The sequence below is a fragment of the Cygnus olor genome, chromosome 24 (genome assembly GCF_009769625.2).
Source record: "Cygnus olor isolate bCygOlo1 chromosome 24, bCygOlo1.pri.v2, whole genome shotgun sequence".
Classification (NCBI taxonomy): domain Eukaryota; kingdom Metazoa; phylum Chordata; class Aves; order Anseriformes; family Anatidae; genus Cygnus; species Cygnus olor.
Genome location: NC_049192.1, coordinates 4,417,602 through 4,442,117, shown reverse-complemented (window position 1 = coordinate 4,442,117; position 24,516 = coordinate 4,417,602). Strand labels below are relative to the sequence as shown.

Genomic DNA, 24,516 nt, shown 5'->3' with positions numbered 1-24,516 from the left:
GGGAGGAGCCCCCTGTGGTTTTGGGGGGGGGAACGGAGGGGGGAGCCCCATTTTTTTTTGGGGGGGGGGCGGCGCCGCGGGGCCGGCCCGGAGCTGTCCAGCGCCGGCGCCTCCTGAACGGCCGCGGGGACGCGCAGCGGGCACGGCGCTCCCGGCTCCGCGCTCCCGCAGCCCCCCTGACCCCCCCAACCCCTGTCCCCCCCCGACACCCCCTGTCCCCTCCGACACCCCCCGCCCACGAGGCCGATCGCGACCCACGGACACGCTGCCAGGGGCAGCCCCCGTGTCCCCCCCCCGCCGGGGGCTGCACAGGGACATCTGCGCCCCCCGGCACCCGCATGGGCTCGGGGGGTGTCACACCCGCGGGTCGCAGTTTTGGGGTTAATGGCACCAATTAAAGGCCTGCGAGGGGCTGGCATCGCCTGGAGCAGCCGGGGGACACGTCCCCAGAGACCCCAATAGCCTCCGGTATCCGGAGGCCATAAACAGGGGGCCTCCAGTATCGGGGCGCCTGGCAGGGCTCAGCACCCGCAGGATTTGTGCCCAGCCTGGGCAGGGCTCGGTCTCACTGCACCGGGTTGTCGGCGGCAGAGGCTGCTGCGGTCTGTGCAGAGCTAAACTTCGCTAACAGCAAGGTTTTATTAAAGTGGGTTAAGTGCCTAATGGGATTGCCACGGCGTGGCTAAAGGACAGCTTAGTGCTGCGGCTCCCCCGGCCGGCTCTGCTCTAACACCAGCCGGTTTCATCCTCCTCCTGCACCCGCACGCCGCTCTTCCCTCCCCTCGGCAGCTCCCCCAGCTCAGCAAAGCCGCCCCAAACCCCCTGCATTGTGGGGTGGGGATGAGGCCAGGACGGGCAGAGCTCGGGCCACCCGGGCACCCTCCCACCCTCCTGCTGCCCGTGCCCATGCCTGTGCCCGTGCCCAAGCCCATGCCAGACAAGCTGCCCGCTGAGATGCTGTTGCACACAAGATCCTGGCTCCAGGGGGGGCTCGGGCTGTGCTGACCCCCGACCACCCCCAGCTCTGCCTTGCTGGGGCTCCGCTTGCACCGCTCTGCTCTGCTCGCTCCGGTCCCTGCTGTGCTTTCGAGCCGGAAGCCCCCTCTCCGTGGCACCGAGCCCTGGGTACGGCCCCTCGGCGCAGCGAGACCCCCGGCAGCGAGCGGGCAGCGCGGGTCCCCGCAGTGCGGGCGGTGGCAATGTCCCACGCGCTGACACCCGGCCGGGGGCAGGCCAGGTCTCGGCTGCGGCGCGGGGGCTGGAGGCTGAATGGGCAGCTTGTTCCCCTCTGAAGGCTCCTTTCTCTCCCTGCTCCCCTCTGTTTCTCTTAGGAAAGTTTTATGTCCCTTGTGTCACAAGGAGCCTTTTCTTTGTCATCCTTCCTGAGCGTGCCGGGGAGGAGGCTGCGTTGGAGCAGCGCCATCCCCGGAGGCAGCTCGGGGCCGGATCCTGCCCGGGGCTGTGGGGAGCGGCTTCGAGGGGCAGCAGCGTCGTGCCGGGAGGGTCTGCACGGGGCCGGTCCCGGTCGCTCCCACGCTGTAGGATTTGAGGTCTGGGCCCTGTGGGCACGGGGCATCTCCACCCCCAGCGCGGCCGGCTGGGCTCCGCAGCCTGGCCCGTCTGAGCTGGGCTGCAAATGTCCTCCCAAGAGGATTCCCCGTGCCCACCGGGGAGGATTTGGGGGATTTGTGGCAACTCTGCACAATCGCTGCGGCAGCCGCTGCTTCCCGTCGGAGGGAGCAAACTGGAGGACGCCGTGGGTGGACGCAAATGGCTGCGAACGCGGGGCACAGGTCAGGACACCTTGGGGACACCCCAGGGTTGTGGGGTTTGCTCTGGAGCTGTGTCAGGGTGGGGAAACTGAGGCACAGAGTGGCAGTGAGAGCCCAGCAGAGGCTGAAGGGTTTAATGTCTCTTTGCATCGCTGAGTGCCCGTGCTGAGACCCCTGCCACAGCCATCCCGGGCACGGGGAAGGGTTTGATCCCAGCACAGCTGCGAGGGGGCTGAGACGCTCGCGTGCCCCACAACATGTGTGAAGCGAGGGACGTGAAATGGGGCTGAGCCTCCGGGTCCGTGTGTTCATTCCTGCCTGCCCTAACCGCAGGTGTGAGGTGTGCTTTGACTCTGCTCCAAGCAAGTAGCTCAAGCCCCGAGCACAACAGATGCCTCTTTGAAAGAGATGCCTTCGGGGATGTGCTGGTTCGCGTTTGTCCTGGGATGAAGGACACGGCTCAGCCAGGGCTGTTTCTTTTTGCTCCTTTCTCCGTGGGCTGCCTCGTCCGAAAGGATCAGCAACCACTTTGTCTCTGGGTGTAACAGTCTCTAATTATGGGAAACCTGGAGCTCAGCGCTGGAGGCAGTGGGCACCAGCCCAGCACCCCTGTGCTGAGCTCTGGACCCGCAGTAGCTGGGACGAGCGTCCTCCCCCAGGGAGCGCATCCCAACCTGCCTGAGATTTCGGGTGCTCCATCACTGCCCAGGGGGACAAACCCCAATGCGGGGCTGAGCCTGCAGCGCTGGCGGCTCCTTGTCATTAGGAGAAAGTCCCTTCCCTTTTCAGCTAATTGCAAAGGACCTGCCGTGGGGGGGAGACGCCTCTATCTAGGTCAGGCTGTGACCTGCTTAGCCGGGCAGCGTGGCCGCGGGAGGAGCAGGGGCGCACGGAGGGGACCGGCCCCACGGGACAGGGGGCTCGGCGTCCCCGAACGGCCCCGCTTGGGCGGCTGGAAACTAAGTCAGAGGGAAGCTGATAATTTGCTTGGTATAAGAAAGTGCTGAATCTCCTAGGAGTGACTTTAATTTGTGTTTGCTCATAAAATAATGGGAGGTTGCGGCAGGCCGCTTACAGCAGGAGGCTGCTCCCGAGGCTGGCTGGGTGCCGGCTGCTTTGGGTTGTCCCATGGCAGCTCTGCAGGTGAGGACATCCCTGTCCCCAGCCAGGGGTCCGGCTGGCAGCCAGAGCTACCCGGGGCAGAGGGGCCGCATCCAGCCCTCCCCATCCCCAGGGGAGCTCCGGATCAGGGTGAAGCCTGGAAGGGGTCGCCGTGGTTAGCCGGACAAAGTGATGGGTGCCCTCCCACCCCAAGGCACGGGCTATGGGAGGGGACAGCTCCAAAGCCCTCCTCCCGCAGCCACTGCCTGCCCCTATAAAACCTCAGAGCCTGTGAGAACAGGAGGAGGATTGATTTTTTTGTGGCAAACACGGCAGCTTTGGCTTCGGCTGCAGAAGCAGCCTCGTGCTGCCCTCCCAGCAGGCTCCGAGGACAGAGGTGGAAGCTGTGTCCACATGAAGGAAATCCAGCTGGAGCAAACAGATCAAAAAAATCTCTAAAAACCGGTTACAGCTCCGGTGCTAAATGCCCTGAGAGCAGGAGTGTGCCAGGCTCCAAAGTGGAGCTGCGTGATGCTGATGCACAGGGGTGTCGGTGATGATAAGATTGTAGCACACATCTAGGGGAACTTTTTGCCTCTGACTTGGATAAAGAGGAGCTCAGGGAAATCACTGTGCTGGGACCGACTCTACTGGCTGGGAAAAAATTGACAAAGTTGGGAGAAAATTGCCAAAAAATGGAGTGGGGCCGGTGGCTCAGCCGCTTGTGTAGGGCTGCCTTGTGCCTCCGAGGGTGGAGAGCCACCAGCTCTGGCCCCGGGGAGGGACGGTTGACCCCACCGGCACTGCAAAAGGCATTTTGCAAAAGGCTGGGTGCTGGGTGCTGGCTGCTGGGTGCTGAGCCCTGGGGGGCAGAGCAGGGCACGGCCGGCCCCGAGCCGCAGCGATGCCATCAGCGGGGCTGGGGTTGGACTTCACAGGCAGATCCAGGGCCGTGTCGGAGATGGTGCGACTGCCAAAATGTCTGCAGGCAGTCCTTACGCTCCGGGGAAGCCCGTCTCAGCCTTGAAAGGCAGCCAGGCTGCGGGCCGGGCCGCGAACAGAGCGGCCTGTGTGTGCACGGAGAGCGGCTCCGTCGGCTCGCACCCAGCGCCCAGCGCGGCGCCCACACAAAGCCCCGCTTGTTTTCGCCGCTCCGGCCCAAAACGCAGCCTTCGCAGGGGCAAGCAGCACCCAGGCGCCCTCCCCAGCGTCTCCCCACCTTTCCAGAGATGTTCCCAATCTCTTCATCCCTGAAAAAAAAAAAATATATATATATATATAATTTTTCCCTGGAGAGCCGCAGCGCAGAGGGGTTCCCAGGACCCGTGGGGGTGGCTGGAGCTGGAGCTTGGCTCCGCGGCTGATTTTGCCCCCGGGCTCCGCTCTGCCTCCCCACGCAAAGCGCCCGAAGTCCGGCATCTCGGCAGCCCCCCAGGCCTGCGGGAGGGATGAGCTCCTCCACACGGTGCCACCGTGAGAACGTCCCTGCCACCAGTGGTGGCAAAGCTGGGGAGATGCCCAGGCTGAACAGAGACCAGGGGCGGCGTCTGGGGTGTCACCGTGGGGCAGGATGGGAGCAGGGGCAGGGAGGGATGGGGCAGGTGGCACCATGCGGGGGGGTGTTGGGGCTGGGGAGGGCAGGAATGGGGCTCGGACACTGCACGGAGCAGCTGTGGGATGGGTCCTGTGGGCACGTGTGTGTGAGTCCATTGCGGTGCTGTGCGGCCAGGTCCAAGGCCCGGGGAACGGGGTGGCGGAGCTGGCCCCTGTGCCAGCTGGAAGGCGGTCTCGGGTGCCCACAAGGTGGTCTTGGGTGGCCGGAGTGTGGTCCTGGATGACTGGGAGGTCATCGTGGGTGACTGGGAGGTGGTCTCCAGTGGTTTGGGGGACCAGGAGATGGTTTTGGGTGGCCAAGAGGGGAACCCCTACCTGCGGGTCTGTGCCCATGCGGCCTCACTGCAGGGCCCCGCCATAGGGGCCTGGGGACACAGGGACAGGGGCTGGTAAAAAGACCGGGGTCCCTGGGGGGGGGACATGGGGAGGAGACATCACCCGTGCCGTGGCTCACCCCCCTCCCTCTCCTCTCCCTCCACAGCACCTCGCCGGAGCCTGCTCGCCGGGATGAACGGGACGGCCAACCTCACCCCGGCTGGCCGTGGCCACTACGGCTCCGCCATCCCGGTGCCGCGCGCCGTGCCCCCCAGCAAGCTGCCTGCTGCGGCCCCCCCGGCCCGCCAGAGCACCCCGGGGCCTCCCGCCTCCCACCAGGCCTCATCCCCGCGGCTGGCCTCCGGCCCCAAAAGCCTCAAGCCCAAGCCCAGAGCCACCGGCCATGAGCCGGCCGAGGGCCCCAGCCCCAGCGTCCCCCCCCGTGGGGGGCAGAGACCCCCGGTGCCCCCCGGGAAGTGGCCGGAGGTGGGCAAGGGGGTGGCGGGCAGCCGAGGGGCTGGCGTGGAGAGCGGCCTGCGGGGACCCGGGGGCCGCCGTCCCCTGAGCTGCTCCGTGCGGGGGCCGGGGGGGACCCCTGAGATGGCGGCGGAGGACGGGCCCCCCGCCGGCTCGCAGAGCAGGGTGCCCGTCTTCGGGTCGGGGGCCATCAGTTTCTCCTCGGCCTCCCCGCACAGCCGGCCCGTGACGGCCACCGTGGCACCCTTCCAGTACCGGTGAGTGCCTGGGGATGGGGCGTGGTGGGGGGCACGGGGATGGGGGGGAGGCAGGCGGGCATGGGGATGGGGGGGGCTACGGGGAAACCTCGCCAGAATGGTGGGGTTGGGGCCCGGTGAGTGGGGGCTGGGGGCTTCCCTCTGGGTTGGGGTGCTGGGGGCACCCATGGGAGCCTGATGAACGGTGTGGGGCAGGCTCAGTAAAACCGAAGGGGATGTGACACCCTGGGGACCCCCGCCACCATGGGACCGGTGTCCTCAGGGTCCCTGGAGAGCCCCAGGCACCGGCTGTCCCCATCTCCCGGGGGTCCCTAGGTGGCCGCACCCCAGCTCGCTCACCCTAACCCCGCTCTGTCCCCAGGCTGCAGGGGGACGGGGAGGAGCGGGCCACGTCCCCGTGTGACACCAGTCCTGCCAAGGGGCCCGACCCCAAGCCCGGAGCCTTGAGTGAGTCTGTGGGGGTTTCCTGGGGGGGGGAGGTCCTGTGTGCCCCCAGCCCAGGGGCTGTGCATGTCCCACATATGTGGGGAGGGGTGGGAGCGCTGCCCCGTGTCCCTCGCTCATCCTCATCCACCACGGGGCCGTGCTGGGGTCCCCCCCCTCCCAAAAAATGGGGCCTGGCCTGGGACTCGTGGGGGGGCGATGCTGGGTGCCCCCGCTCCCCTTCTGCTTGTGCGGGCGCTTGGCTTCGCTTGCTGGCTCGGGGCTGCTGGGGGGCTGCTGGGGGCAAGTCAGGGCAGGGGGGACCTCAGCCTTTGCCAAACCCTGTCCCTTCCCCTCGGTCCCTCCGTCCCCGCTCATGCCACCCCACCTCGGTGACACGGGCAGCGTGTGCCAGTGCTGACGGGCTCTGACTGGAGCCCCAGAACCGCCAGGAGCTGGGGAAGGGGCACAGGGAGGCCGGGGTGGGGGGACACCGGGGCCATCGTCTGCGTTATTAATGCCTTGTGCGGGGCCTCCGGGAGCAGCTGGCGGCGGCTGGGAGTGGGGCCGGATGAAATGCACGTGCAGACGTGGGGCCAGGGCTCTGCCGAGCACGGGAGCATCCCGAAACCGCCGCACGTAGCGAGCGAACGGGAGAGCGATGGGGAGGAGGGAGCCGTCCGGGGGCCATGGGCTGGGGCTGCGGGGCCAGGCTGGCGTGGGGCGAGCACGGGGTGCTGGTGGCTTCGTGGCTGCAAGGAGGGGGGGGGGGCAGAAACCACAAGCGAGGAGAGAAGCAGGGGATGGGGGGGTGACCCTTCCCCAGTTGGTGGAGCTGCACCCGCGCGTGTGGGGCTGCCGTGGGGCAGAGGCTCCCCCCGAGCACAGAGCCCCGCTTCCCCGCACCAGCACCGCGTGCCGAGCAGCCGGCTGCCCCGAGGATTGTCCCCGCCGCCCACATCCCCCGTGTTTCGGTGTGGCCGTCCCCTCCCAAGGCCCTGCTGCCTCTTGGCTCGCTCTCCTCTTTCTAGTTTTCCACCGAGCTCCAGGAATGACCCATTTCCGAGGCGGCGGCCGAGAGCCAGCGCGCAGGCCGGGGGCGGGGGGGGGCCTGGCACCGGCGGCTCCCCGTGCCGCCAACCTCCCACCGGCACCGCGGGGCCGCCGGGCGGGGATTTAACACCCGGAGCGTCCCCAGCTGCCGGTGACACCGCCGTGAGCGGCGTTGGGGACAAACCCTCACCCTCCCTGCCGCGTGGTCGGGTCCGTGCTCACCACGGCGTTTTTCAATGAACCATTCACCACCGGCACCGGTTGCACTTTGCCGGCCGCGTGGGGCGAGAGGGGCAGCGGGGGGACACGAGCCCCCTTATTTTTTTTTTTTTTTTTTGGGGTGGTGGTGGCTGAGCCCAGATGCGAGGTTCCCCTCCCTCCCCCCCCCCCCCCCCCCCAAATCGGGAGCAGCCCGCTGCTCTGCGGTGCTTGCTTTGGGGTGGGTTTTTGGGGGGCGGCCATGTGCGGCGTGGCTGCTCGAAGGGATGCTGGGGCGGCGGTTGCCAGGGCAGCGAGCGGAGGACGGCGGGATGGGGATGCTCCGGGGATGTGCGGGAAGGGGAAGGAGAGCGGGGCGAGGCGCCTCGGGAGCCGCTGCGGCTGATCCGAGCCGACAGAAGTCGGTCAGAGCCGCGGCGCCCGCTCCCGGCACGGCTTCGCAACGGAGGGCTGGGGGGGCATCGGCTGCGGGGCTTGGTGCTGAGCCCGGGTCCGAGGGCAGGATGTCAGGGCGGGCTGCGGTGGGTGGCTCTGAGCGGGGCTGCCCGCTCGCCCCGCGCTGGGGAGGTTTGGGGTCAGGGCTGAGCGTGGCCGGCACCGTGGCAAGGGGCGCCGCGCCCCCATCCTGTCCCCTGTCCTGTGCCTGCGGGGTCCCCGGCGCCTTTTGGGGCCCCAGCGGGCCAAGCAGCACGGGGGACGCAGGGCAGGGGGAGGCCACCAAGTCACCCACCCTCAAAAATGACCCAGATTCCCCAAATTTGCCCCTGCCACAGGCCCTACAGCAGCAGCTGGGGCTTGGCAAAGGCTGTACTGCCCCCGAACCCCAGTGCGGCTTTGGGGGTGACCCGTCCCGTCCCAGCAGCGTTTTTTTTGGGTTGCAAACCACCCATTTTGGCATTTTTGCTTTCCCATCCAGCCAGGTGATCCCGGGGCCCCTCAGCGGCGCGGGGCTGAACCCCAAAGCCCCCGAGGCCGGCGGCGGTGCCCGGGTTGGGGGGAGCCACCCCCGTCCGTGCCGCCCCTTATCTCCGCCGCGCTCTAATGCGATATTTGCCGGCGGTTGCCATGGCAGCCCGCGTGAGGTCACCGCGCAGACTTAATTCACCCCTCCCCGGGGACGGGTAATTAATGAAAAATGACGATAACCAGACCCCGCTCCCCGCTGCCTCTCGCCCCTTGGTTCCCCCAACCCCCTTGGCGGTGCCGCGCTGGCTCTGGGGGCTGCGGCGACCCCCGAGGCCGCCCCGCTGCCGCGCTGGGCCCTTCCAGCGCCCGTTTTGGGGTGGGAACGGGGAAATTCGGCTCCTTCTGGGGCGGCCGTGGGCGGTGCGGGCGCTTTGCACGCAGGGTGCTGGGACCCCCCCGGCCTCGCCCCCACGCCCAGCTCCTTGCCCCCCCCCCCCCTGCCCCGTGCGCGCTCCCGATTGGGGGAGCCGCGGGAGCGCGCGGGCGGGTCCTGCTGGCGGAACCCCCCCCCCCCCGCAGCACCCATGGGTGCCACCTTCCGCCCCCCCCATCCCCCCACGCTCTCCCCCCGCCCTACCCCGCGCACGCCCCCGCGGCTCCCCCTCCCCTCCCCTCCCCTCCGCGGGCGCGCGCGCGGCGCGGCCCCGCCCCCTGCCCGCGCCGGGCGGGCTCGGAGGAGGGCGGGCCCTTTTTGTTTGCCCCTGACATTCCGCTGGTTCGCAGCGGCCCGCGGGCGGCGGAGCGGCGAGGTGGGGCGGCTCCGCTCCGCTCCCGTCCCGTCCCGCCCACCCCCCCCCGCTCCGTTCCGTTCCGTTCCTCCCGGCCCGGTCGGCCCCGCCCCGCCGGTGGGGCGGCAGCTGAGGGCTCTTCTCTCTCTCTCTCTCTCTCCCCACCTTCTCCTCCCTCCTCTCTTTCTCCGCGTCCACGGTGCCGCAGCAGCAGCAGCAGCAGCAGCAGCAGCAGCAGCCGCCGGCGGGTTAAATGGTGGCAGCGCGGGGATGCTGGGGAGCAACCTCAAGAGCCTTCCCGACGTGGAGCTGGGCGACGAGGGGGCGGCGGAGCTCCGCGGCTACCGGCGGGGCCCCGACGGCGGCGCCGTGATGCCGAAGCGGGCGAAAGCGGCGGCGGCGACGACGACGACGGCGGCGGCGGCGGCGGCGGGGCCGCGGGGCGCGGAGCTGCGGGTGTTCAAGGCGAGCAGCGCCGAGGGGCGGCTGCCGGCCGGCTCCAACCTGCGCAAGCAGAAGTCGCTCACCAACCTGGCCTTCCTCACCGACGCCGAGAAGAAGCGGCAGCTCTACGAGCCGCGCTGGAGCGACGACATGGCCAAGGCGGCGGCCACGGTGGCGGCAGGAGGCCGTGGCGGCGGTGGCGGCGGTGGCGGCGGTGGTCCCCGCGCCCGCGAGGCGCCCGCCATGTCGCGCAGCCTGTCCCGCTCCGAGCACTCCCTGCTGCCGCCGCGCCCCGCCGGCCCCGCCAAGCCGCCGGCCGCCGGCAAGCCCAGCCGCATCCCCCGGGGGCCCTACGCTGAGGTGAAGCCCCTCAGCAAGGCCCCCGAGGCGGGCGGCGGTGGCGGCGGCGGTGGCAAGTGCGACGACGAGCTGCTGGGCGGGAAGGGGCCTGCGGCGGCGGGCGCCGAGGAGAAGCCGTACCTGAAGGTGGACCCCGAGCTGGTGGTGACGGTGCTGGGAGACCTGGAGCAGCTCCTCTTCAGCCAGATGTTGGGTGAGTGCGGCCCCGCGTCGATGACCCCCTTCTTTCCTTCATTCCTTCCTTCCCTCGCGCCCCTCTCCCTGCCCGGCCCCCGCTGCTCCTCACCCCCCGAGGTGGTCACCCAGAACCAGGGTGACGCGGGGCTGGGAGGATTCGGTCATGGCTTTTGTGGGGTTAAGGAATGGAAATTTGGCTCCTGGCAGGCTCTGGGGTCTTCTCCCCGTGGCTCGGCCATCACCCGTGAAGCCGTGCAGCGTGGGGTGGCCCCATGCCTTCAGGTGGGCACCCACCGCCTTGGGGTCCCCCGGTGTGTTTTTGGCCACATCCCGGTTCTAAATCAGCCCCGCGACCCCGAGGTTGCCCTCCCAGCACCGCTGCACGTCCCCTGCCCCGTCCTAGGGGCTGACCTTGGGGACAGCACGCGTGGGGAGCCCCAGCCCGTGGGCGAGTCGGAGGCCCCCCGGGGTCTGGGTGCTGCTTTGTGCCCCCCGTCCTCCTGCTGCGGGGTGCGCGTGAGCTGCTTTCAGCCCCCGGCTGCGTTGGGCTCGCTCGCTCGATGCATTTGATCTCCGAGCCTGGGAAAGGCTCTGCGTGGTCGAGAGCTCGTCCCTTGTGTGGTATCACATGAGGTTTTCATCAAAGCAGCCAACGCGCCCGCTTTGGGTCGGAGCTCGGGCTTGTCGCCCCTCCGTCGGCTGCGCTGGCTCTCGGTGCAGGCGTGCCCAGCCCTCGCGTTCCCGTCGTGGCCGCTGCTCGCGGGGGACGTGGGCTGATCTCCAGGAAGGCGAGGCAGCGTCCTGATCCCCCGGCTTTCTCTCCCCCGTGGCCGTACCACGGAGGACGTGCAGCTGCGAAGAGCTCAGCTCGGTCTGGCGAGCCGGCGTGCAAAAATGGCAAACGAGCTGCGTGCGGCCATGGCGAGGCTGCTCGCAGCGCCCGAGCCAGCTGGGTTTGGAGCTGCGGCATTTGGTGGGGGCAGGCTGGGGGCCCTGGTGTGTCTAGTGCCTTCCTTCTCCCTTGGAGCCCTCGGGATGCCACGGCCCCAGCTGTGGCACGGGGCTCTGGCACACGTGTGCTGCTGCGCCGGCACGGAGCTTCCCGTGCCGATGTCCCCTGCCTGCTCCCCTCCCTGGCAGGGGTCTGCCCTGGCTGCCAAAGTGTCCCGTGGCCGCTGCCCGGTGACCCAGGGCTTGCTGGGGCTGTGCCAGCAGCTCATGGAAAGCCACGGAGCGAGGCCAAGGCGGGGCAGGCAGATCGCAGAGATGGGATGCATGAGGCCAGTCTGCTGCTGGGGTCCCGTGGTGGTCCCATCGCTGGGCTCGTGGATGTTCAGTCCCACCCCTAATGCTGCGGTAACGCCAGGTCCCACTGGGGCAGGGAGCGCAGAGGGGTTGCAGGAGGATTTGTCCTGAACAGGTCTCCACCCGCTGGTGTTTGCATGCCTTGAGGGATCTCGGTGTCCCTCTTGTAGTGCTCTGCTCGCAGGGGGGGTTCCTCAGCACCTCCAGGAAAAATTCCTTCAGCTTCCCTGAGGGTTCAGGGCTGGCCCGTGTAGGAACGACTCCTTGTGCACAAGGTGAGGAAGTTCCTGGGGTGGTTCCCGGCCTCTGTCTGTGGTGGGGCCGATTTTAGTGGTGCTGAGCATCCCTCGGGCGGTGCTTGCCATCTGAAGACTTGGCCAGTTGTCTGGTGAGGGCCCTACACTGCCAAATCTGCCTTGTGCCCCCCTCGCTCTGCGTGTTTGCTGAAATACAGGTCATTCGTCAGCGCGCACGGACCCCTGGGCTTCCTGCAGCGGGGAGGGCTGGTTCTCCACCCCCAGGTGGGGCAGCGTTTGGGGCTGACCGGTCAGGAGCTTCACCCCGTGTCCTCGCGGGGGGCCGCAGGCTGAGCTTCTTGCCTTCGTGGGAGCTGTGCCGCTGAATCGCGGCTGTTTAACCCGGCCGCCAGTGACCCGGCCCGTCCTTGGCAGCCCGAGGGGTGGGCACGGTGACAGGCGCTGGAGGTGCGCGGGGGGCAGCGTGCCAGCAGCGTGCCGGTGGTTGCTCCGTCACCTCGTACGTGCCGGTGGTGGACCCGTGGCTGGGGATGCGTGAGCCTGGGCACGCGCTGAGCTTCTGGTCCTGACCCCTTGGCTTGTCTGCTGGTGCGATCCGGGCGGGCGAAACCCTCTCCAGTTCCTTCTGCAGGCCAACCCCTGGTGGTGGGCACAAACCCAGGCAGGACGGGACCCCCCCCCCGGCTCAGAGCAGGGTGTGAGGGCTGGTGGGCGAGGCCAGGAGAGGGGCTCGGTGGCTACCGGCGGTGCCGGGGATGGAGAGAAGGCTTCTCCGCTCTACGTGGCTCCTTTGGCACGAGAGCCGTCAGCCTGAGCCATTTTGCCGTGCCTGCTGGAGTGCCTCGAGAAGACCCAGGAGCTTGGCTTGTCCTGGGAAGAAAGGCGTGGGAGCCGCGGGGACTTCCCACCTCTGCAGATCTCGTCTGAACTGCTGACCTGTGCCGAGGAGCCGGCGCTGCCGCTGACTAACCGGAGCTCCCTGCTCCGCCGAACACGGCGGCTCGCGGAGCCTTTCTGCGCCCGTGGTTTCCACACCTGACTTCTCATCTCCATTTCACGTTCATCCTGCCAGAAACACTCATCAGCCTCTGCTGAAGTGCAGCGCTGGCCAAAAATACAATTTATTTAGCAGTGGCCAAGCGCTACCTCTCCTTTGGTTGCTGCAGATGTGTCATCTGTTTGATGGCACCGGCGCCTTTGTAGAGCCGGTGGAGATGTAACCACGTTTAGAGCAGAGCAGCCTGCGTAAGATGGAAGAGGTCACCGGGACACGGCAACCACATGTGCTTTGTAGAGGCTATTTCTAACATCCAAATTACACATTTCATCCCGAGCAGAGGCCGAGTCTTCTCATCAAAGCTGAGTGGTAGCCGGGTTTGCTAATTGCACCAGCGCCCGGCCACAGGAGGAAGGGCACGGAGGGAGCGTGGCCAGCGTGGTGCGCAGCTCGGGGTGCGCAGCTCGGGGTGCGCAGCTCGCCGTGCCAGCCCGGGCGTGCGCAGCGGGTGAGAGCCCACGGGGGGCTGTGGGTGAGCTCGCCCCGGGGTGTGGGGACCCCGCGTGATTGCCGCGCGTACCTAGAGGTCCCCAGAGCAGCTCCAGGATCCTGCAGCTGCTTTCTGCAGCCATTTCCTTGGCCATCTCTTGCTCTCTATATGGTGCCTCTTAAGTGGCTACTAATGGGCGTAAGTACCCAAATGGCCGCTGCTGCGCGGGCCAGAGCCCAGATGGACATGCGCGATCCCCGGGGAGACGGCGTTCCCCGAAGGCTTCGCTGAAGGAGCCTTTGTAGCCCTGCCAGGCTCTGCAGGGGCTGGTGCGGCTGTAACGCATCTCGGTCCCGCAGCCCTCGGGTGGGAGGTGGGTGGGCGATGCCGCCCGGCCCCGCTGGGGTGTCCCCGCTGGGGTGTCCCCGCTGGGCAGCACGTGCCCGCGGTGCCTCTCTGACCGCACTCGCGGGCAGGGCTGGCTTCCTCGTGCTGGTGGGGCAGGAGGAGAGCCGGGGTGCAGATAAATGGGCTCCTGGAAAGGGGTGATCTTCACGTCGCACGTGGGCGGTGGAAAACCCGCAGCGCAGAAACTCCTGGCTCGTGTCCGACGTGTCCCGTGCGAGCGCGTTCAGGTGGAGGTGGTCTCACCAAGGTGACCCTTCCCTGCTGGCCAGGCGCATGGTACGGGATTCCTCAGCCCCACGGCTCTCCTGCCCCTGCCCCACGGCTTTCCTCGCTGTTAATTAAGCACTGATGGGCACATCGCAGCGCTGTGCAGCACGAGCCTGGCTCGCTGGCGGGGGAACACCGGGAGGTCAGAGACCAAGTGGCTCTTCACAGCCCCGGGAGTGGGTTATTGCCTCGTAAAGCACCGCGGCTGTTCTCATCCCGCTATTACACTGACGTTATGCCTCTCCTAGTGCCCCGGCAGGACAGCGCCCGTGTGACGAGGTTGTTGGGGTGGGAATTGATTTCCTTCTGCCTGTGTTTGGGGCAGGGTGAGGAGAAAGGGGGGGATCTGCGCCATCGCGTCGCTGTCTCCACTCACGCGGCACCCGCCTTGCTATAAGAAAATAAATAGGTCCGTATTTGTCTTTCAAGGTTTCCCATGGAAAAGTAGCAGAGCAAGGACGTGAAGGCAGAACTATTGGAAATATGTTCGTGAAACAAATTCTTCCCCTAAAGAACTTGAAAAATGCTGTTCACGTGGGGCTGTGACCAGCTGTATTTTGCCCCCAAATCTGACACTTGACCACTGAAAATCCGTGGATGAGTGCAGAGCTTTACATGGTTCCAGGGGGTTGGTGTGAGGGACCAACGGCCACCCGGCATCGATCGGCAGGACCCGTCCAGGAAGGGCCATTTGGGGTCTGTTGGTGGGACGTGACCACGCTGGGACCTGGGCCGTGTCCCCGCGAGGCCTTGCAGTCCCCGCAGGGCAACTGCTGGTGGCTCCTGGCACCGTTTGCTGGCTGCTGCCAGGTGCAGGTGCTGTGCGAGCAATGTGCTTCCAGCTGGGTGGCCTCGGAGAGCCGCTGCCAGCCCTGCCTCCTCCTGTAGAGCCCCCTCCCGATGTCCCGTGTCCCAGCTTCGTGTCCCTGCCCTGGTTCTGGCGTCTGGCGCTGCAGCACTCGGCTGTGCCGACAGCACGAGTCCCCTCACCTCCGCCCTGTCCCGTCCCTCGGCGTCACCCGCTCTGCCCTTTCCCGCGTAGCTTCACATCTCGTGGTGCCAGCGAGCAATTTCCCTGGTCCTCCCCTGCCCGCGGTCTTGGCTGGTGCCTGTGCCCGCTGCCCGGGCGGGGGGATTGGTGCCAGGTCCGCGCGGAGCCAGAGCGCGCGCCCTCGGCGGCGAGCAACCCGCAAGTGACGGCCGTCTGCCGAGGCCAGCGTGCGTGTGCCGGGCTGAGCCGCGGTCCCGCTGGACGCAGGCGGGTTTTTTTGGGGCCGTGAGCCCAGGCTGCAGTCACACCACTTGCCTGGGTCTGTGACATCCTCCGAATTGTTCCCTTGTCCCATCTGCAGCCTGCTTTGTGCCGCTGCGTGTGTGGCACCGGGTGATGGGAGTGCACGGTGACAGCGGTGGCCCCCGGGGCGTGCGCGTGTGCAGCTTCTGGCACAGGTGGCAGCTGCCGTTAGAGCCCCGCAGCGAAGCCGCTGGCTCTGGCCCCGCTGGGTGGAGCGGGGACGGCTCCGTCCGTCAGGGCAGCTCCATCCTCAGCCTGGCCTGGCTTCGGGTCTTGGGGGCGCCTCTAGTGGGGTCGTGGGCGATCGGATACGGCCCCGTTGTGCCACGATCCCTCTCCTGCGAAGCCACGTCCTCCTCCGGCACGCGGAGCGCTCTCCTGGGGGAGCGCGGGGAGGGAAGCTCCGGGAGGGCAGAGCACAGAGCCTGGGGGAGGCGGGGGGCTTGGGGGCGCCGCTGCCGGGCGGGAGAAGGGGAGCGGGGGCTTCCCCACGCTGCTGCATTGCAGCTCCCAGCCGGGAGCAGAGCGCGGAGGGGAGCTGGGAAGGCAGGGGATGCTGCATTGCAGGGCTGAGATTAGAAGCTGTGCAAATGGAGATGTGCCGGTGTCAGAGCGGGTGTGACACTGGAGAGCGGCGCCCGGCACACCCTCGGATTCGCTCGCCCTTCCTCTAATCTGCTTCTCCCACGTTTCGTTTCGCTCGAGCGTTTCTTCCATTCCTCACGCTGCTGTTTGTCTTGTCCGACTGAGGCCGTAACGCGTTTTTTCTTAATTCGGGAGAAGGGCCGAGATTCATCTCCCCCTGGAAGGAGCTGCTAGAAGCGGCGCGGGGGAGCACGGCGGGGCAGGATCTCCTCCTCGGAGCTGGGAGCTGGCAGCGCGGTGCCTCGGCTCCCGGGAGGTGCCGTGCGGGCAGAGCAGGGGCTGCACCGGTGCCCGGTGCCTGCAGCGGTGCCCGGTGAGACGCGGGCGAGTCCCCTGTGCCCGGGACACGTGCCTCTGCCTTCGGCACCGCGCGAGCGCGCCCGGCAGCTGCGACAGCGCCGGGTTTCCCACTCCTACCTGGCGTAGGCACCGGGGATGCTTACTCATCCCACATCCCTCTTTGGTTTCGTGTCAGTCTCGCTGGCTCATCCCAGCTCACCGGGAGGTGAGCGCTTTTCAGCCCTCCCAGCAGCCAGCACACCCGTGAGGGTCTGTCCCGAAGCATTCCCGTGAAATTACGGGATTTGTGGTAAATCCAGGACTTAATTTCTGGAGGTGCGAACGCGGAGGTGCTCTGTCACCTCCAGTTTCCCCCACGCTGTGTCTCACCCAGCGGCAGCGCAAACGAGCGAAGGCGGCAGTGTTTGTGGTGGTGATGGTGAGCCGGAGAGGAGGGACCTTCGGGAGGAGACCGGGACTTGGCTGTTGGTGTGGAGCTGGAGGGCGGCGGGTCCCGGCGCTCCCGGAGCCGCGGTTCCCTCGGAGGGCTGCAGGCCTGGCTCGCGGCGCTGGGGAAGCGGCCCCGGGGCTGGGCTCCTCGCCGTGGGCCGGTGAGGTTGGGCAATGGGGTGGGAGCCTCTGCTCCGAGCGCTGGCCCTGCCCTGAAGCTGCCGGAGGCCGTGGGCCTTCCCGGGTGCCCCAGGAGGATGGGAAGAGCAGCGCCGCGGGTGCCGGTGCCCGCGGTGTGCGAGCCTCAGTCACCTTTACTTCTAGTGCCAGCTGCCCCTGGTGGGGCAGCCCTGTCGAGCGCTGACCCACGTGGCTGCGAGCTGGGCTTTCTCCTGTCCCACCTCTGCACGCCTTGTGCCACGTCGTGTCCCCGGGTGTGACAGAGCCGGCAGCGAGGCCCTGCGGGGAGGCACCCGGACGAGCTTCTTCAGGAGGCATCTTCCCGAGCGCGCGGTCTCGGCCCGACCCAGCCCTTAGTGGTGGCTGCGCTGGGAGCGCGGCCAGGGTAGGGCCGAGCTTTTGCCGGGCTCTTTGTGCAGGACCCAAGCGTCCCCGATGGCAGCACTGCCCCCGCCTCTCCGGGTCCGTGGAGCAGCAGCGAATCACCTTCAAAGCAGCGACTCAGGTACAGCTCCGTTGCCGCCTATTTATAGACGTGCGAGCTTGCAGCCTAGCAGAGGGCTGAGAATAACTCCCTGATTAGACACTTCTCAAAATCACACGCCTGCTGCCCATGCGCGCCGTCGCCTTCCCGGCCTCCCCGCGCGCTGCTGTAGGGTACGCCTTGGTCCCGTGCCAGCCCAGATCGCGGCGGAGAGGAGTTTTGCCCTGGTGGTTTTTTTTTTTTCTAGCGCCGATCGAGCGCTGTCGGCGCGCTGCAGTCAGTGGGGCGGGTGCCCTGGGACCCAGGGTGGTCGTGGGGTGGCTGCTGGCGCTGGCAGGGTGATGGTGGGGACCCCCCGGGGCATGGGCACAGTCTGGCCCCCCGGCGAGCAATCCCCTCCTCTGCGTAGCCCGGTGCGCGGGGAGCCGCGGGCACCCACGGCGAGGGATGTGCTCCTGGGTCGGGGCGAAGGAACCTGCACTTCGGGCTGGGATGCGGATGATTAAAACTCATCTCTTTAATGAAGCCCTCGGGCTGGGAGCGTTAGAGGCTGTCGGGGTGTTTTCCAGTTCCTTTTATCCCTGGCTTAGCATTGTGTTTCCAAGCGGGATGCGAACACGGGGAGGAACAGGTAGAGGGTGATCCGCACCGATGGCCGTGGGGCAGCAGCTCCCGGAGGCGAGCAGAAAAATCCTGCCAGACGTTGGCCGGGGCGAGCGAGCCCCTTCCCGGCGGGTTCCCGGGGCCGTGCCGGGGGGGCACACTCGGCCTCGTGGCCGCCTGCTCCCACCTCCAGAGCCTTCTCCAGCTCGGGGGGCTCTGAACCGGCGCTGCCTTCCTGCGGCCGCCTGGCCCGCAGCCTCCCGATTTCCACCACCCCAAATCAGCGACTGCGAGAAAGCCCCAAGCTCCCGCCGCTCACGGTGGGGAAATAACGAAGTCCAGCTTCCTCCCCATCCTAGCCGGGGGGAGAGAGCAGGAGCGCCTGCTGGAAGCCTCCCCGCTAACCTCGGTGAGCAGGAAGAGGCGTGTGCCCGTTCCCGGGGAGGTGGCCCCGCTCCAGCGCCGGCTCCGCTGGGGTTTGTGCAGCTGCAGCCCGAGAGCTCACCGCCGCTCGGCTCGCGGCCGCTGGCACTCGCACGCTCGCTTCCTGTCCCGGCCTCCCGCTGCGAGGGGCTCGGTGACGGTGAGGCCGAAGGCAGCCGGTGCTGGGAGGCGGCGGGGACGGGCTGGGACTTCCCCGCTGCTGCTCCAGCTGGCGCCGGGGGGAAGGAGGCCGCTTCCCTGCGCTCCTCGCCTGCCCCGAGCCTCCCGTGGAGCCGGGGGCGGTGTAAAACCCCAAATCCCCAGCTCCTGCAGGGAGCGGGAGCGGCCGTGGAGGCTGGGCAGGGACGTGGGGGGCCTGGTGCCGGCGTGCCAGGACCCGGTGGTGGCATTTGGCTGCTGGTGGTGGGGGGTTCTCAGGAATAATGCGCACGCAGACTTGGCGTGGGGTTAAAATCCTGCTGGGCCTGGAGGACGCGTCGTGCGACGGCTGGCGGAGGGGAAGCGCCCGCGTTTGCCTGGCGCCCAGACGCAGACCTGGAGCCTTCGTGCGCCTGGGGCTGTGCATAGCTGGGGGCTTACAGATCACCAGCCCTTGTGTCGTTTGGCAAATTCCTTTGTCGTAGCTCACTGGGGTGATTTGAGGCTGGCTGCATCATTTTCTGTACCTCCTCTCCTGCTGAGGAGTGCGGTTGCTGCGAGGGGCTGAAGGCTCCCGTGGCACTCGGGCACCCGGAGGCCAGCAGCGTCTCGGCCCCAAGGGGAACAGCAACACCCAGAACAAAACCCGGTGCTGCTGGCTTCCACCTTAGGGGCCGGAACGTCCCCTGGTGGATTTGGGGATGCGGGAGGCGCGGAGTCTGGGTCCTCCAGTGCTCCAGGCTGAGGGCAGCAGCTGGGGACTGGTTTACCAGCGGAGCACGACGCTCCTTGCTTGAGGGCAGGAACATCTGGCGGAGGGCAGCAGCACCTCCAGCCAGCTCCTTTCCATTTTTTTCGTGCCTGAGCCCTTTTTGCTGCGCGTTCGCCAAGCAGCGTCCCGGTGCTGCTGGAGCTCGAGCACTAATATCCATCATCCGGCCGCGGTCTGCGGAGCGCTCAGAAATCTGGTGCTATTTTCAGTCCGTTTTCCAAGTCAAGATTATTGGCTCATGGGCATCTGTTCCCAGATGGAGAACATGTGGCCGGTTCCTGCGAAGGGAAGGGAACGGCCCCGCTCATAAAGCAGCGTGGGGGGATGAGCGAGGGAATATCTTCTCGGAGCCCGCGAGGTGCCGCGGGGGGAGCGGGCCCCGGGGGCTCGCGTCGTCGGGGCCGCCTGGAAAACCCTCGGCAAGGAGAGCGTGCGCGGTGGCGGTGCTTGCGGTGGGAGGTCGCCTCTGCTGGCTTATTAGTCGTGGGGACAGTACAGAAACCTGGAGGCAGGACCGAGGCTCAGCTCCGCTGCTGTTTGCACTGCTGCGCGCCTCACAGCCCCGCTCGCTTTGGAAAGCGAGGAGCGGGTAATAAACTTTCCGTGGTGATTTCCTGGGCAAACAGTCATTGTGCTAAAAGCGGGGAAGCTCTGGGGGTTCCTGAAAAATCTCCCTGCCTTGAACAGGCGGCCGGAGCGCTCGCGAGATGTAAGGGCACGCAACCGGGGAGGAAACAAACGCAGAGCTCCGATTCAAAGGGAGATTTGCGAAGCGGCTTTTCCAGCCTCGCATTCCCCGGCGGAGCGTGTCAGCGCGCAGAGAGCCGCCTGCTGCTCTCCAAAGCCGGCCGGGCCGAGCCGCAGCCGCGACCCGCGGGTGAAGCAGCGCTCCCCTCGCTCCGCGCTCAGCTTGCTCCTCGTTAAGTTCAGGGGGCAGAGGCGTTGATTTGTTTTGTTGCTAAGATTCGTGTTCCCTTTGTGGGAATAAAGCAAATTCCGTTTGGTTTAGATTCTCTATAGCTTCAAAGGCAAATGAAATCTGGGTTGCCAGCTCCTTTTTGTGTAGCGGGAGATGCCTGTTTTCCATCCCAACCCGTCCATGGTGTGCAGCTCAATAGCACATCCTAGACAATGGCTTTAGAAAGCAGACGCCTGCATTTTGGACCCACAGCGCTGAGGCACCGCCAAGCGATGCGCGGGGTGCCAGAATTCGTGCGCATGGGGAGGGAGAGAAGGAGGAGGAGGAAGGCAAACTTGCTCTGATGGGATGTTTCCAAGGAGATCGTGGTAATGATCGTGCATTTCCATATAGCTTTTCATCCCCTCGCGAAGCGTTCTCGCTCGTAAGCAGACGTTACGCGCGCCCTGTGCAGCGGCTGGCCCCAAAACTGCCGAGCCTAGGCCGTGGTGCTGCCGAGGGGGCTCGGCCGGGGTGCAGCCCCCATCCGTCCCCATCCGTCCCCATCCCTCCACAGCTCCGTGCCTTCAGCCTTGCAGCCGCCGTGCCCAGCGCGCCGCTGTGCCGAGCGACCTGGCAGCCGCGTAACGGCACCTGGGGACGGCTCGCTGCTTCCCCAACTCAGTGCCGCCCCTGGGACACACACCGGCACGGGGCCGGCGGGGTGAGGGCCCCGTTTCGAGCCGTTGGGGTCTCAGCAGGGCGGTTTCCTCGGCTCCCCGTGGTTTTCCCTTGGCCGAGGTGCCGGGAGCCGCGCGAGCCCCGAGCAGATGGCTGGGCTCCTGCGCCGTGCTCGCCTGCGTCCTCCCGAGCGTCTCTCACTCCCCAGGATGAAGAAAGGAAGTCTGGAGCGCTGGGTTTGCGAAAGCCGCAGTTGCTTTATGCTTTTTTTTTTTTTTTTTTTTTCTTTTCCTGCCCTGGAATTTTTCCCTGGCCTGAAGAATTTTTAAACTAAAACATGGTGAGGAGAGAACAAGGAGGGGAACAGGGAGAGGAGTGGGGAAAAAAAGCCTGCTTTCAAAACCAGAATGATTTCAAGGAGAAGTGAAAGTTAATGCGTGTCTGTAAGATTCCAGCTAATTCTACCTCATTTTATCAAGAGGAGAAAATACCTTTCCTAAGGCTCTTTTCAGCAAGCCCCTGGTTTTACAAGTAGAAGCTTTGGGTTGAAAAATACCAAGAAATATGGAAGTAAAAGGCAAGTGCTGCGTGCGGATGCTCTCCCTGGCCGATCCCGCAGCGCAGGGCTGAGGACGTGCCGCAGCTCGGAGCTCGGCAGAGGTGGGAGTTTGAGTGAAAGGGGCCAGATTCAGCCCAAACCCAAGTCCTCCAGCTGGAGGACGGGCTGCGTGAAGCTGCGGTGATGGAAGCGGGAGGCAGAGCGGGCGCGCAGGTGGAGAGGGGAGGTGGAGGCAGAGGAGGAGGTGGCCGACGGGGCCTCGCAGGGCGAGCGCCACAAACCTCACCAGCCGGGAGCGCTCGTCCTGCTTCACAAACCAGCGGGCTGCCTGGCACTGCCCGGCACCGCTGCCATGCTCCTGACCCACAAACGGCCCTCGGAGGGTTTGCGCCGGTGCCGGTAGCCGCGAGGTGCCATCGATAACACCTTTCTGCCCACGCTTCGTCCTCCCCAGGCTTCATCCCCTGCCGAAATCTCCCCCTGCCGCGTCCCACGACACGGGGAGCCCGAGGTGAGCGGCCGCCCTCAGCGGGCCGGCCTCAGGCTGCCTTCCCAGGGCAGTACGCTTGGCAGGTAGGTGAGGCGTTGTTAGAAAAATTGCTGAAATCCATCGCCTGTAAGGTTCACTGGGCAGAGATCTTCTGGATCTCACTGCGTTTCATACTGGAGCAGAAAAAAATACTTAACGGTAATTTTTTCAATGACTTTCCAATTTTTTTTTTCTCTTGGTAAACTGTCTGCAACCACTTACAGTGTTCCTGAAGGGATTAATTACTCGCTGGAGCTCATTGTGTGTATTTCAGCCTCAGAACCGTGGGATGTGTTGCCTGGTTTGGATCGAGCTCGGGGGTCACACGGCGTTCCTTTTTTCATCCTTTTTCCCTGCTCTGTTTTATCTGTCAGGCTCCCGGTGCGAGTGCTCTCGTTTACCAATTCAATAGCCGCTTTGTTGGCACACTGCACATTATCACAGGCGACTTTCCTGCTCCGCGCTCATTGTCGGAGGAAAGCGTATCCAGAAAAAGACAAATCACTTCCTTGTTTGAGTGACTTTTGGCTGCTGCTTTCCCCACGACGCAGCGCTGGCTCGGCTTTTCCTCCAGCAGCCGTGGCTCCGGGTTGTGTGTCGTCAGCGCTTGGACAGGCCCCTGGAGCGAATTCGGAGAGCCGAGCTCGAAGCACATCGCAGCGCCGATTCCCACGGCGGAGAGGGCAGCTGCCGCGCGGAGGTGGGACGCGGGGATGGGGATAAATCCCGGCCACAGCCCCCACCACGCCGTCCCCGGGAGGGCGATGCTGGTGTGGGGATCCGTCCAGCTCGGCGGGGAGCGTCCCAAAGCGTCCGCGCTGTGGTGCGTGGCTCGGCGCTCCCGGCACGCTTGAACGTTCCCCTGGGGAACTGCTGCTTGTGCGGGGGCACGGGGCGGGCGCCCACTCTCCTGTCCCATGTCTGAGTGCCTGGGCGAGCCCGTGTGCTGTCACCTTCCCTCTGCCGGCCTGTCACCGCGTGGCACTCAGCGGTGCGCGATGGGGAGCTGGCACGGCCCCGAGTGGTGCCGGGGGCTGGGAGGGGACGCGTCCTGCCCGGGTGCTGCTCAGACCTGGTGCTCTGCTGCAGAGCCCGGGTTCCTCCCCTTGAGCGGCTCGACTGAAACCCCTCAGGGCGGTGCAGACACCTTTTCCAACAGGTTTCCTGCCCCGCCCGTTCACAGCAAAACTTGGACGCGTGTGGCAAAACAACTGCCCTTTGCACTGAGTCCTAAAGCATGGTGGGGTCGTTCCCCTCGCCGTCATGCGCAGCCCTGGCCACAGATCTGCGTGCGGATGGCGGAGGTGAGATGAGGAGCGCTTCTCGATGCCTTCCCCAGCCCTGCCGTGGCACCTGGGCAGGGCTCTGCGTGCTTTGGGGTCGGTGGAGGAGAGCAGGACGTGAAGGGACCGGGCAGCATCTCCTGCAGCGGTGGCACAGAATCCCCCTTCCCTCTTGGGGCACACCAGAAGGAAGTCGGGTCTTCTGTAAGAGGTAAGAAGAACCTGTCCCTCCTCTGCAAACGCCCTTTGATAGGAAAAACACAACCATTGCTTAAGAAAAGCTTTTCCGAGCAGCGGGGAGGCACCGAGGGCGCTGCGAGAGGTGGGGCAGGCCTGGAGGCAGCGGGAGGACGGACGGAGCAGGTCCTGCTGCCGCTGCGCTCCCAGCGGGGAAGCGGCAGCGCTAAGAATAGACAATTTATGCACGCGCTTCCCTTCGCGGGGGTGCTGGAGGCACTGCGCAGCAATTAGCACAAGTCCCTGGCTCCCTGCTGCCGTACGGGGCTGCCTGCGCCCCGCTCCGGGCAGGGCCCCGGGGCTGCCTGCTCCTGCTGGGAGGGGGGCGCGGGGTTTGGTGCAGCACGGGCAGACCCGCGGTGCCTCCTTCTAGCAAATCTGCCGCCGCCGCTTTGTGCCGCGTCGGGCGTGGGGGAGCGTGCACAGGTTTGCCTCGGGGTGAGTGGCTCCAGGCCGCGGGGCAGGACCCCAAAACGTGCGATGAGCGCCGCAGTCCTCGGCCGCGATTTCCAGCGGGGGAATCGTGCCCCGTGCCTGGCAGGAGCAGCCCCCGGGCACCCCGCGGGGAGCACGAGCAGCGCGCCCGCAGGCTGCGGCTCCCGGTGCCGGGCTGGATTTGGCACCTGGCCCTCCTGCGAGGCTGGGGGCGAGAAGAGCTCCCCGCTCCCCGCGGTGCTGCCGGCAGGGGGTTCGGTTACCCCCGCGGGCGCACAATGGCCGTTTATCTCCGGGAGAAAAGCCCTGGTAACGCAGGGCAGAGCGTGAAGGGCTGATTAGGGGGTGCGCGGGGAAGGGCGGCGGGGTCGCGTGCAGGCACTTCCCTTCCCATTTCCAGGGCTTTCCATGGTAATGGCTCCTATTTTCCTCCGTTGTTAGGACGTCACTCACACGTGGCTCGAGCAACATCTGTCAAAACACGTCCCCCTTGTCCTTGGCGCTCCCGGGGAAGAGGGAGCCGTTGGCCCCCTAATGAGCCTGACATCAATTAATCATCAGCCTAAAAATTAGCATTGTGGCAGCGTACTTCGGAGGGAAGCGATTCCCCAGATGGAAGTAAAAATAGCCTGGGTTATCTCCCTCCCCCTGGAGGGGGTGGCAACAATAGAGCCACAAAGCAGCCTGCAGCTAACGTCGGCTGGGTTCGCTCCCCGGGGCTGTCCCGGGGACACCAGGACGGGCGTCACCGGTGCCTCAAGGACGTGGCCTGCTCCAGGCACGCCGTCCCTTGCCTCTTCTCCAGGGTGGCGGCACCAGAGGCTGCGACAGCTTGGTGAGCTCTGAATTCAGGAGCTCTGCCGGGGCAAGAGGTCTCTGGAGCCCCCTCCCCAAGAGGTGACGGTGGCTGGGACCTCCCCTGGAAGTCGGCAGTGACCTGGTCCTTCCGACCGTGCTGTGCTGGGAGTTTTCACG

At 66.3% G+C, this 24,516-nt stretch overlaps 1 protein-coding gene across 14 annotated transcripts in view; it reads left to right on the top strand.

The window, feature by feature from the left end:
* The window catches only part of NAV1 (neuron navigator 1), a 67,023-nt gene that overhangs the window by 4,534 nt on the left and 37,973 nt on the right, over positions 1 to 24,516 (top strand). For 8 of the 14 annotated variants that reach the window (XM_040535497.1, XM_040535496.1, XM_040535495.1 and 5 more), the window contains exons 2-4: positions 4,969 to 5,536; positions 5,898 to 5,983; positions 9,134 to 9,922. In XM_040535497.1, coding sequence (XP_040391431.1) covers positions 4,995 to 5,536; positions 5,898 to 5,983; positions 9,134 to 9,922 — 1,417 coding nt within the window. In that variant the 5' untranslated portion in view covers positions 4,969 to 4,994. Of the gene's footprint in view, positions 1 to 4,968; positions 5,537 to 5,897; positions 5,984 to 9,133; positions 9,923 to 21,742; positions 22,287 to 24,516 lie in introns of those variants that run through there. The other 6 variants (XM_040535493.1, XM_040535492.1, XM_040535490.1 and 3 more) reach the window with 6 other exon arrangements.